The sequence below is a fragment of the Panthera uncia genome, chromosome E1 (assembly GCF_023721935.1).
Source record: "Panthera uncia isolate 11264 chromosome E1, Puncia_PCG_1.0, whole genome shotgun sequence".
Classification (NCBI taxonomy): Eukaryota; Metazoa; Chordata; class Mammalia; order Carnivora; family Felidae; genus Panthera; species Panthera uncia.
In genome coordinates, this window is record NC_064814.1 from 60726865 (window position 1) to 60740268 (window position 13404).

General features: G+C 46.9%; 1 protein-coding gene across 1 annotated transcript in view; it reads left to right on the plus strand.

Annotated features, from left to right (window-relative positions):
- The first annotated feature begins 491 nt into the window (after positions 1-491).
- The window catches only part of CE1H16orf96 (chromosome E1 C16orf96 homolog), a 37296-nt gene continuing 24383 nt past the window's right edge, over positions 492-13404 (plus strand). The window contains exons 1-2 of the mRNA XM_049637443.1: positions 492-1248; positions 11956-12060. Of these exons, the coding sequence (XP_049493400.1) occupies positions 787-1248; positions 11956-12060 (567 nt within the window). The 5' untranslated portion in view covers positions 492-786. The remainder of the gene's footprint in view (positions 1249-11955; positions 12061-13404) is intronic.

Below are 13404 nucleotides of genomic sequence, written 5' to 3' on the forward strand. Positions count from 1 at the left end.
CAGGAGTGGGGCTCCTGGGGTTAAGCCAAGGACCTTCCCTGCAGACTTCCCCAGGAGACCAGGATGAGCATTCTTGTCCAAGAATTGACACAAGCAGGGCCTGACCACATAGGAGCCCAAGTGGCAGCTGGCTCACAGCCGTGTCCTCGGGGCATGGGGGCTTCTGGAGCCCTGGCTCTAGCGGGGAGCAGAGCAAGGTTTGGCAAGGGTGTCCTCACCCTGGTGGGGATGTCCTCACCGGGGTGGGCAGGGCCATGCAGAGTTCAGACCTGTGGAAAGCCAGCTGCCTCTTGCCCTTCCCACCCCCATCCCCACTCCCCACCAGAAGCCTGAACATCTGTGGGGCCTTTGGCTCATGTCTGGAGACCAGCTTAGCTCTTCAGACTCCTTTCTACATCTTCTTTTCTCCTAACTCCAAGAACTGTTTTCCTGTCCTAATTCTAAAGGCTTCCGAAGAGCAAGCTTCCTCCCCATCACCTTCACTGCATGCTTCTTAGAAGGGGTCATGGGTCTTACATAACTGAAGGGCTTGACATGAAAGGCTGACTGTCCTTCTGTTCACTCATCAACTTTTCATTGAACGCCCACCGTGCCCCGCTCCAGGCCCCCGGAAGCACGCCGACCTGCCCACGTTCTTTGGTGTCCTAGCAACCAGAAGCTCTCACCTGAGCTCCGGCCAGCACAGAGGCCATTTTCTCTCTGACCGCCATGACCTGCAGCCTCCCTGGGCCTCTGAGGACCTGTCTGCACAGCTCGTGTGTCCCCTGAAAGCCACCACTTGTCCCCATGGACACCCAGAAGCCCAGCCCAGCCTCCCCTCCTTGCAGAATGAGCTTCTCGCTCACATTCTCTGAGCTGGTCAACATCGCCATCCCGCAGTGCGGGGTGGTGAACTTCAAGGCCCTGCACCTCCTGCTCCAGGGCATCCTGGAGCACATCCACCTGGCTGAGCTCAAGAAGGTCCTCTCGGGAGACGAGGACTTTCTCCAAACCCCGCTGGCCGCGTTCATGCCCCGGGAAGCAGACGCCCAGCCCATCCTGCACCCCATGAAGAGGCTCAGCAATGTCTTTGACCACGTGGTGAGCCGCATCGACAAGATGGAGAGCCAGCTGGCCATGCTGCAGGACCTGCCATCCACTTCCCAGCTGCTGGAGGGCAGCCGGGGCAAGGGCAAGCCCGCCCAGGATCTGTGGCACCTGATAAAGCTCCGGAAGATGGTGGAAAGCAATGAAGAAGCCATCGCAAAGGTAAACCACCTGGCCTCCGGAAGCTTCCTGCCCTTCCTGCTCTCCACCCAGGTGCCTTCTCCCTCTCCCTTTGTGCCCCTTGTGATGGGCTCTCCCCCACCAAACAGGGGGGATGGGGCTTTGGAGTCAGGCAGAACCAAAGCTCCAAGCTTGCACCCTTTGTCAAGTGTTGAGGAGAGAAGCCAGACACAGAAGGCCACCTGTGGTCTGAAACAGGCAGATCCATAGAGAAAGGAATCCAACAGGTGGTTGGCAGGGGCTGGAGGAAGGGGGAAAGGGGAAAGATAGCCCAGCGGCTATGGGGTCTCCTTTTCGGGTGATGAAGAGAGTTCAGAAACACAGACCAGATTCTGCCATTCCCTCATCTCCTCACTGTCCCCTTTACCCTTGAGGCTCTGTTTGGCTCCCTGCCCAGGGAGATGACCAGTAGAAGGAGCACTCCCCTGCTCCGGGTGAGCTAGAGGCTTACGTCTGTTAACCCCTTTCATTTTCATAGCACCCACAGGAGACAGGCGCGATGATCACCCCCAGCTTAGGTGAGGCATTGAGGCACTGAGAAGTTTAACCCACTTGGGGCCACACAGTGTTAGCAAATGTCCTCATTTGCCGGCGCAAACCAGAGCTGGGAGGGGTAGGTGAGGGGCATAAGAATGTGGGGGTGCTCAGCATGGTGCTGCTTACCCACTGGACCAGGGGGTGGGGGATGATCATGGTTTCCTCCTCCCAGGATTGCCTCAAGATTGGTACGAGACAAGGTAATGCGTCGGAAGTGCTTAGACAGAACTCGAGGTATTCTGGGCGCCCAGGCAGCAGTCACTAGGAGCGTTATCCAGAGACTTGAACTGAGCAGGGAAACTGGGGTCACCGTGACCTCAGCGAAGTCAGGCACCGGGAGACCTGAGGGACAGGGAGAGGGTGAAGTCTGGCCAAGGTGGGCTGAGAGGCAAGGCAATGTGGACCAATGTTAAATCTCATGCTAAGTAAAGCAGCCAGATGCAAAGACCACATAGTGCATGATTCTGTGTCTCTTTTCTTTCATCTTTTCTTTTCTTCTCTTTTCTTTTCTTTCCTTTTCTTTTCTCTTTTTTCTTTCTTTCTTTCTTTCTTTCTTCCTTTCTTTCCTTTCCTTTCCTTTCCTTTCCTTTCCTTTCCTTTCCTTTCTTATCCAGGTTAGTTAACATATAGTGTAGTGTTGGTTTCAGGAGTAGAATTTAGTGATTCATCACTTACATATGACACCCAGTGCTCATTCCAACAAGTGGCCTCCTTAATGCCCATCACCCATTTAGCCCCTCCCCCTCCCCACCTCCCCTCCAGCAACCCTCAGTTTGTTCTCTGTATTTAAGAGTCTCTTACGGTTTGCCTCCCTGTTACTTTTCCCTTCTCTTCTCCTACGTTCATCTGTTTTGTTTCTCTAAAAAAATTTTTTTTAATGTTTGTTTATTTTTGAGAGAGAGAGAGAGAGAGAGAGAGAGAGAGACAGACAGACAGAATGTGAGGGGGCGGGGCAGAGAGAGAGGTAGACACAGAATCTGAAGCAGGCTCCAGGCTCTGATCTCTCAGCACAGAGCCTGCTGGTGCGGGGCTCAAACTTGGGAATGGCGAGATCATGACCTGAGCTGAAGTTAGATACTTAACCGACTGAGCCACCCAGGTGCCCCCATCTGTTTTGTTTCTTAAATTCCACCTATGAGTGAAACCATGAAACATCCAGAAAAGGCAAGTCCGTTGAGACAGAAAGTAGATTAGTGGTTGCCAGGGGCTGGGAGGTGGTGACTATGGGAAGCGACTGCTGATGGGTATTGGGTTTCTCTTCGGGGTGATGAAAATGTTCTAGAAGTAGGTCATGGTGACAGTTGCCAACCTTGTGAATGTACCAAATGCCCCACTGAATTAATTTTGTTTCGGTATCCTGTGCATTTTACCACACACACACACACACACACACACACACACACACACACACAGCAGAGGTTGGCAGAATCACTTAAAAGAAAAAAGGCGTGATCTAACTATGCCCTGTCTACAGGAGACACATTTTAGATTCCAAGACAAATAGGTTGAAAATAAAAGTTTGGAAAAAGGTACTCCATGCAAGCAGTTATCAGAAGAGCTAGAGTGGTCATACTGCTCCTATCAGACAAGACAGACTTTAAGACGAGAATTGTTGCCAGAGACAAAGAAGGCTGAATGGGTGCCCCAGTGTAGATTACAGAGGCCTCGGAGTCCGGAGAGGTGGACACAGTGTCCAAGCAGCCTGTCCATGGCTTGCCCTAGTGGGTGGAGGTTTCTAGAATGCACAATACCCAGAGTGACCCAGCCAGCACATGAAGGGCGCTGCTGGACAGGCTCCAACATGGCTTCAGAGGACTATTTGTGCATCTAGGATTAGAGAACGTCCCCCTGGCCTGGCCTTGGCTGAGGTTGCTTGGGGTTACCGCAGCGACGGTCCCCACCCTACTCCCTCAAGGGGGTTGCTATGGTAACTGGTTCTAGGATGGTGCAAGCTGCTTACCTAAGTATCTGCACCACCAGCCAGTCAGGCCCGCAGACCAAACACCATGTGGATGTCCAGGTCACGTCCCCTGCCCCTGCCTCCCCCCCCCTTTCTCTGGGGCTGGCCGGATTGGTGTCCTCTGCTGTCCTCTATGAGCGCCTATCAAGGTGCAAAGGCCCAAAGTGTGGAAAGAGAAGCCTGCTGGACCTGGCACCCACCCCGGACAGAGTGAATGATGCCCAGAAAACTAGGGTCGGCACCAAGGAGGCTTCTTGAGAGAAGGTTTGAGGGGCTCTGCAGGCATGGTTAGCGCACGCCAGATTTGGGGCTCGGGCACTGCAGGCTGAGACTGCAGCGGCCGTCACCCTCACAGATAATTCTTCCTCGCGAGGGTCAGCCTGTGCGCTGTGGGATGTTAAGCAGTGTCCTCGGCTTCCACCCTCCAGGTGCCAGAGGTGCCCCCTCGTGGTGACAACCAAAACTGCCTGCAGACTCTGCCAAATGCCCGCTGGGAGCCAACTCGCTCCCCGCCCCGCTCCTCCCGCCCCGCACCTTGAGGACTGCCGAGTTAGGAAAACTGTGCTCCCCTTGCTCGCCCTGCGTATTGTCCCCGCAGCCCCCCCAGGAGGCTCTTACCCGGGGCCTCCTGCGCCTGCTGGAGCGCCAGCCCCACCTGCGGAGCTTTCCCAGAATTGCAGGCTCCAAGGCCCTGCCCGCGTCTCCCCGGCCGCCGGCCCTGAACGTGAGTTTTAGAAAGTGAACGCGGGAATGAGCCAATGAGCCCAGCCAGATTCTAAAAAGCTGAGTCTGGAGGTCCTTGACTGTGTCCTTGAGACCTCGGTTATCACAGTTGTGATGATAACCCCTGGCCATTAGCCTCACAGGAGAGAAGGAGAGACCGCATCAGCTGTTTATTTAGACTATTCTGGGGGCGCATGGCTGCCTCCAGTCAGTAAGTAGCGCAGGCCACTCTGGATCTCTTGGGTCATGACTTCAAGCCCCATGTTGCAGGTGGAGCCTGCTGAAAAACAACAACAACAACAACAAAATACCGTTCTGGCTGACCCTGTTTCCATAAATAAAGTCGAGGTCCCTGTGGGGATTGCTACAACCTGTTATTGCTTTTTCTGATTTCAAAACTCCCTTCCCATTTGACTCGCTGAAAAACTCCTGATGCAGATCCCACAAATTGAAATGATTTTAAATTTATTTATTTATTTATTTATTTATTTTAAAATTTTTTTTTTAACGTTTATTTATTTTTGAGACAGAGAGAGACAGAGCATGAACGGGGGAGGGGTAGAGAGAGAGGGAGACACAGAATCGGAAACAGGCTCCAGGCTCTGAGCCATCAGCCCAGAGCCCGACGTGGGGCTCGAACTCACGGACCGTGAGATCGTGACCTGAGCTGAAGTCAGACGCTTAACCGACTAAGCCACTCAGGCGCCCCTAAATTTATTTATTTTTAAAAATAAAGTTGATTTATTTATTTTGAGAGAGGTAGAGACAGCGCCAGTGGGGGAGAGGCAGAGAGAGAAAGAATCCCAAACAGGCTCCGCACAGCCAGTGCAGAGCCTGATGCAGGGCTCAAACTCACAACACTGTGACATCATGATCTGAGCCAAAACCAAGAGTCAGATGCTTAGCCCATTGAGCCAGCCAGGTGCCCCTAAAATGATTTTAAATTTAAGTTAATGTTTGAAAATTTCATAACAAAGCTGAAAGGTGTGAAAACACTCTGGGGTTTTAGAGAATAGGGTCAAGGTTACTGCAATAACAGTAATGAACTTTCTATGTGGCCAGCACCTCTTCAGGGTGCTGGCAAGTACCTTTGTATTGCTGTTCCCTGGGAAGGAAAGGCAGGGAAGGAAAGGCAGGGAAGGCAGGTGTTAGCCTGCCTTCCCATTTCCCAAAGCTCTGGGGTTTGCCACCTTTTCTGGGTTTGCCCTGGACTACGCGCGTGTGTGTGTGTGTGTGTGTGTGTGTGTGTGTGTGATGGGGGTTGGGGGGGGGATGACTCCTGCTCAGGTAACTTATAACTTAGGCCCCTGGTTGCCTCCAGGGAGACGGGGGAGAGGGAAGCATTCCTGCACTGGTGTAAGATCTAGACTTCAGAGATTTCCCTGAAAAATGTTTTCCATCTACAGCAGATAAAGACTTGTGAAACCCTTCCTATAATACCATTACCACTCCTGACAAAATTAACAACTCCCAAATACCATCCAATAGACTGTATTGAAATTTCCCCCAGTTTTTTCTAAAAAATGCTATTTTTTGCATTTTTATTGAGATATACATATGTTCATGTGCATACCAAAATATTCATCCATTTAGAGTGTATGGTTCATGGAGTGCCTGGCTGGCTCAGTTGGTAGAGCATGTGACTCTTGATCTCGGGGTTGCAAGTTTGAGCCCCAAGTTAGGATCACTTAAAAATAAAAATCTTTAAAAAGTAAAGTGTACAGGGGCGCCTGGGTGGCTTGGTCGGTTAAGCGTCCGACTTCGGCTCAGGTCATGATCTCGCGGTCCGTGAGTTCGAGCCCCGCGTCGGGCTCTGTGCTGACAGCTCAGAGCCTGGAGCCTGTTTCAGATTCTGTGTCTCCCTCTCTCTCTGCCCCTCCCCTGTTCATGCTCTGTCTCTCTCTGTCTCAAAAATAAATAAACGTTAAAAAAAATTAAAAAAAAAAAGTAAAGTGTACAGTTCAGGGATTTTAGTATGCTCAACACTGTGAGTGTTCTGCAACAATTACAATCAATTTTAGGACATTTCCTACAACCTCCCCCCAAAACCCCCTTAACCATTAGCTATCATTCTTCTTCCTGCTCCTTTTTGAGCCCCACTCTTGCACTTACCATGATGTCTTCAAGGTTGATCCATGCTGTCACATGTATCAGTATTTTTTTTTATTGCCGAATGATATTCCACTGAGTGGATAGACCACACTTTTTTCTCAATTGGTGGACATTTGGTTTTTTCCACCTGTAGGTTGTTAGGAGTAGTGGTCACTATGAACAATGGTGTATACATTGTCCTGTGAATATGTTTTCATTTGGGCATATACCTTGTGGTTTTGATTTGCATTTTTCTGGTGACTGTGCTGAGCATCTTTTTCAGGTGTCTAGCGGCCATTTATAACTCCTCCTGGGAGAAATGTCTATTCAGATTACTTGACCAATTTTAATTGGATTGTCTTTTTGTTGAGTTTAAGAGTTCTTTATATATTCTGCATATATGATGCCATGTGTGTGATTTATAAATGTTGTCTATCATTCTGTGAGTTGTCTTCACTTTCTTGACAGTGTCCTTTGCTAGGCAAAGTTTTAAATTTTTCTGGAGTACAATTTATGTATCTCTTTTGTCACACTTTTTGATGGATTGTCGCTTATGCTTTTGGTGGCATATCTAAGAAACCATGGCCTGGCCAAGGTCTTGAAGATTTACTGCTATTGTTTATCTCTTAAATTGAGACATAGGAGCCATTTTCAGTTAATGTTTGTATACAGTGTGAGGTAAGAGTCGTTCATTCTTTTGTATGTGGATATCCATCTGTTCAGTACTGTTTGTTGAAGACAGCTCTTCCCCTATTGATTTGTTTTGGCATTCTTATTGTAAACGTGACTATTTCTGGACTGTCATTTCTCTTCTACTGACCTGTGTATCTTTTCTTATGCCAATACCACACTGTCTTGATTACTATAGCTTTGCAGAAAGTTTTGAAATCAGGAAGTGTGAGTCTTCCAGCTTTGCTTTTTTTTTTTTTTTTTTTTTTTTTTTTTTTTTTTGAGATTGTTTGGCTATTCTGAGTCCCTTGCACTATCATAAGAATTTTAGGATCCAGCTGTCAGTTTCTATGAAAGAGAACAAACTGGCATTTTTATAAGGATTAAGCTTAATCTATAGATCAGTTTGGGAATTAAGCCTTCTAATCCAAGAACATGGGGTGCTATTTATTTATCAGTCAGCTTTATTGTGATAAAATTCACATACCAGGGGCCCCTGGGTGTCTCAGTCAGTTAAGCGTCCCACTCTTGGTTTCAGCTCAGGTCATGATCTCATGGTTCATGAGTCGAGCCCTGCATCGGTCTCTGTGCTGCCAGTGCAGAGGCTGCTTGGGACTCTCTCTGTCTCCCTCTCTCTGCCCCTCCCTCCCTCTCTCTCTCTCTCTCTCTCAAAATAAATAAATAAACTTAAAAAAAATCACATACCATACAGTTCACCCCTTTAAGAGTGTATAATTCAGTGGTTCTAGTCTATTCATAGAATTGTACACCCATCACCACAGTCAATTTTAGAATATTTTCATCCCCCTAAAAGAAACCCTGTACCCTTTGTCACCGCTCTATCCCCTCAGGCTCCGCTGCAAACCACCCCCCCAACCCTAAGCAACCACTAATCTGCTCTCTGTCTTGTAAATTTTTCTATTCTATATGCTTCATATAAACGGAATGATGCAACGTGTTGTCTTTTGTGTTTGGATTGTTTTAGTTAGCGTCTTGTTTCTGAGGTTCATTTTCCTTGGAATCAGTACTAGGTTCCTTTTTATGGCTGAATGATATTCCATATTGTGAATATATCATGTTTTTTGTGTCTGCCAGTTGATTGACATTGGGATTGTTTCTACTTGGAGCTGTTATGAATAATGCTGCTATAAACACTCATCTACAGGTTTCCATTTCTATTAGATATATACCTAGGAGTAGACCTGCTGGGTCATTTGTAACTCTGTGTTCTATCTTATGAGGAACTGCCACACTGTTTCCTAAAGTGGCTGCACCATATCGCATTCCCACCAACAGTATGTGAAGGTTCCAATTTTTGTACATCTTCACCAACACTTACTATTAGCTGACTTTTGATTGTAACCATCCTAGTGGGTATGAAGTGGTATCTCATTGTGGTTTTGATTTGTTTTTCCCTGATGACTGATGATGTTGAACATCTTTTCTCATGTGCTTAGTGGCCATTTGTATATCATCTTTGGAGAAATGCCTATTGAGATTCTTGAATAATATTGGCCTCATAGAATAAGTCTGGAATTCTTTGATTTTTTTGGAAAAGACTATAAAGAAGTGGTATTAATTCTCCTTTAAATGTTTGATAGAAGTGAGTGGTGAATGGTGAAGCCATCTCAGCCTGGGTCTCTTTTTTTTTAAGTTGTTTTTTTTTTGTTTTTGTTTTTGTTTTTGTTTTTTAGAGAGAGAGAGGGCACAGGAGGGGCAGAGAGGAGAGAGAGAGAAAAAATCTCAAGCAGACTTTGCACTGCCAATGCAGAACCTGATGAGGGGCTCGAACTCATAAACTGTGAGATCATGACCTGAGCTGAAACCAAGAGCCGATGCTTAACTGACTGAGCCACCCAGGTGTCTCTCTCTCTCATTTTTTTAAATCAGTGTTTCAAATCTGTTCCCTTGTCTTAGATCTATTCAAATTTTCTCTTCTTTCTTTCTTTCTTTTTTTTTTTTATTGAGAGAGAGAGGGCTCAACTGAGTAAGGGCAGAAAAGAGAGAGGGAGAATCCCACGAGAGGGATGGAGGGAGGGAGGGAGGGAGAGAGAGAGAGAGAGAGAGAGAGAGACAGAAATAGGACTCAACTGAAGCAGGGCTCATGTTCCCTTGAAGTAGGGCTTGAGCTCACCTGATGTGGGACTTGAACTCATGAACCATGAGATCACGACCTGAGCCAAAGTCAACTGAGCCACCCAGGTAACTAACTTGTAGGCCTACAGTTGTTCACAGTAGTCCTTCATAATTCTTTTTATTTCTTTTAAGTTTATTTATTTATTTTGAGAGAGAAAGAGAAAGCATGAGCAAAGGAGGGGTAGAGAGAGAGGAATGCGAGAGAATCCCAAGCAGTGGGATTCTGCACTGTCTGTGCGGAGCCTGACACGGGGCTCAAACTCAAGAACCACGAGACCACGACCTGAGCTGAAATCAAGAGTCAGATGCTTAACTGACTGAGCCACGCAGGTGCCTCTCTTTTTATTTCTGTAGGGTAATGTTCCCTCCTGCATTTCTGATTTCTTCTCCTTTTTTCTTGGTCAGTCTCGCTTAAGATCTGCTAACTTTGTTGATGTTTTCAAAGAACCAGTGTTTAGTTTCATTGATTTCCTCTCTTATTTTTCTATTCTCTATCTCATTAGTTCCCACTTTACTCTTTATTGCTTCGCTTTTTCTACTTGCTTCCGGTTTTTTTGCGTTGCTTTTTTCCAGTGTCTAAAGGCTGGCTTCAGCTGCATCCCATAAGTTCTAGTGTGTTCTGTGTTTATTTTAATTCATCTCAAACTGGATTTTGATTTCCCTGGTGATCTCTTCTTTGACCCATTGCTTATTCAGAAGAGTGTTGTTTGGTTTCCATTTATTCGCAAATTTCTAATACTTTCTTCTATTATTGATGTATTTGAATCCATTGCAGTCAGAGTACACATTTTGCATGATTTCAGTCCTTTAAAAAATGTGTTGACACTTGTGTTATGGACTAGCATATGGTCTCTCCTATAGAATGTTCTGTGTATGCTTGGGAAGAATGTGTATTCTGCCATTGTTGACTGGAGTGCCCTATAGGTGTCTGTTATGTCTAGTTGGTTTATAGTGTTGTGCAAATCTAATTCCTTGCTGATCCTCTTTAGTTTTATTCATTATTGAAAATGGGGTATTGATGGGGCACCTGGGTGGCTCAGTCGGTTAAGCGTCCGACTTCGGCTCAGGTCATGATCTCGCGGTATGTGAGTTCGAGCCCCACATCGGGCTCTGTGTTGACTGCTCAGAGCCTGGAGCCTGTTTCAGATTCTGTGTCTCCCTCTCTCTCTGACCCTCCCCTGTTCATGCTCTATCTATCTCTGTCTCAAAAATAAATAAACGTTAAAAAAAATTAAAAAAAAAGAAAAAAGAAAATGGGGTATTGAAAGCTCAACTATTCTTTTTTTATGTTTATTTATTTATTTTTGAGAGAGAGAGAGAGAGAGAGAGAGAGAGAGAGAGAGGTGGTGAGCAGGGGAGAGGCGGAGAGAGAGAAGGAGAGAGAGAATTCCAAGCAGGCTCCACACTGTCAGCACAGATCCTGATGCAGGCTTGAATTCACAAAGCATGAGATCATGACCTGAGTAGAAATCAAGAGTTGGTACTCAACCAATTGAACTGCCCAAGTGCCCCTATTTTTTTTTTCAAGTTTATTCATTTATTTTGAGAGAGAGAATCCCAAGCAGGCTTCTCTCTGTTAGTGCAGAGCCTAACATGGGGCTCATCCCACTACCATGAGAGGCTGAGCTGATACCAAGAGTCAGCACTTAAGCAACTAAGCCACCCAGATGCCCCTAATGTCTGCCTTTAATTTTTTTTAATGTTTTATTTTGGTTTTTTTGAGAGACAGAGTGCGAACAGGAAAGGGGCAGAGAGAGAGGGAGACACAGAATCCAAAGCAGACTCCAGGCTCTGAGCTGTCAGCACAGAGCCCGATGCAGGGCTTGAACCCACAGATGCAAGATCATGACCTGAACCAAAGTTGAACCCTCAACTGACTGAGCCACCCAGGTGCCCCTAATATCTGCCTTTTAAATGGGAGTTTAATCCATTTACATTTAATGTAATTACTGATAAGAAGGATTTCTGCCATTTTTCTGTTTGTTATTTTTGTTAGCTGAATGCCTAACTATGCACTGGGCCCTTTAAATACATCATCACATTTTTGTTTCATCATCATATTTTTTATATTCATTTTATGATTGAGGATCCTAAAACCTGGAAGGATGCAGTAACAGCCCCACTGAGTGATGGAGCTGAGCTATGATCCCAGCACTCACTGTTCCCATCAGCTCTTGCCTGGAAGTTTCCTCACTGGTCCTCTGGCTTTCTCCCTTACCCTCCGGGAGCCAATCTACACATGCAGCCAGAGGGACCCTTTTAAAATGTAAATCCAATCATAACTCCCTTGCTGATGTCCCACCAAAGGGCATGAGATGCTTCCTAATGAGGGACTCCTGGTTACTGAATACATTGAAATGTAGAGTTGCCTCCTTCCCACCCAGACCACCTGGGAGCTCAGCACTGTTGACTTTGGTGTCATATGCTAGCCTCTGAGTATGTTCCAGCCTGGGCCTTGGTAGAGCCAAGAGGACTTCTTAGACCATGGGCATCACCAAAGAGCTTCTGCACTTTACATACCTTTCCCCCCAGCCACACCCAACTTCACATTTTCCCCTCTTCTTCCCCTTCAGTCCGTGAAGATTCTGCAGGATTTGCTCACTGACATTTATGCACTCAAGGTCTCCACTGAAACTCTCAGAAAGGATATGGACAAACTGAAGGACATACTTGAAAAGGTAGACCCTCTCTAGCATCCTCCATGCTGTCTGGCCATGCTGCTTGGACCTCAGATGGTTGGGGGGGACAAGGTAAATCTAGGGAGCCTGTTCTTTTTTTTTTTTTTTTTTTAATTTTTTTTTCAACGTTTTTTATTTATTTTTGGGACAGAGAGAGACAGAGCATGAACGGGGGAGGGGCAGAGAGAGAGGGAGACACAGAATCGGAAACAGGCTCCAGGCTCCGAGCCATCAGCCCAGAGCCTGACGCGGGGCTCGAACTCACGGACCGCGAGATCGTGACCTGGCTGAAGTCGGACGCTTAACCGACTGCGCCACCCAGGCGCCCCTAGGGAGCCTGTTCTTAATCAAAGAACACAGCCCTGAGAGCAGGAGAAGGGGTTTGACATTGACCAGCCACTTAGCCCATCCCACTAAACTCTTCATGGCTCCCATCTAGCCCGTGCCACTAAACTGTCCGTGGCTCCCACCATGCTCCTCACTCTGCTGTGTTAGGAGACCATTTTTAAGTTACAGAAACCTAGTTCATCCTGGCTTAGGCAAAATAAGAGAATGTAGTGTCTCATTTACTAAAATGTCCAGAGTTGCCTTCAGGTACAGCCAGATCTAGATGCTCATGCCACATCAACATCTGTCACTGATGCTTTCCTCTGGACTGGCTTCATTCTCAGACAGGTACTCCCTAAGTCTTGGTAACTCCAGGCTTATATTCCACAAACTTAGCAGAAAGATTACAGCTTTTCCTATTCTATAAAGCTCTGTCCACGCTGCAAAGTGGAATAAACCTAGCATAGGCATACAGTCTATCTCCCCTTGGAGTCACAAGGACATCAATCCGGGTGCATACTAACTCCTTACCATGATGTGGAAGGACACGGCATCCCTGAAGCATGAGGTCACAGCTGGTGAGTCAGAGCTGGGCTCAGAGGCCAGGTCTCCACTCCTGCAGGCTGGTATTGTGACTGAGGTTTTACAACTTGTCCCCAGACAGCATGGTTTAGTGTATTATTCCCAACTCACAGGTCACTGTACACATTTGATTGTCATGGCACTTGTGAAAACTCAGTCCGAATAGCTCCCATCTGAGAAGAAAGGGCATCACGAAGCACTAAAAAGGTTTCTTTGACAAATCTGTGGAGAAAAATAAATGCCTCCTCAGCCTACCTCTTGGAGATTCTTAATGTACTTTTGCCCATTAAAGGCTCTGAGAAGTTCTGCAGTACAGAAACCCATTGAATCCTTTTAAGCCCAGCATTTTCCAAACTTATTTTCCCAGGGAACCCTCTTCTACCCCTTTCCCACTCCCCGGGAAGCACTTTGCTTTGGGATCTGTTCTTCCTTCTC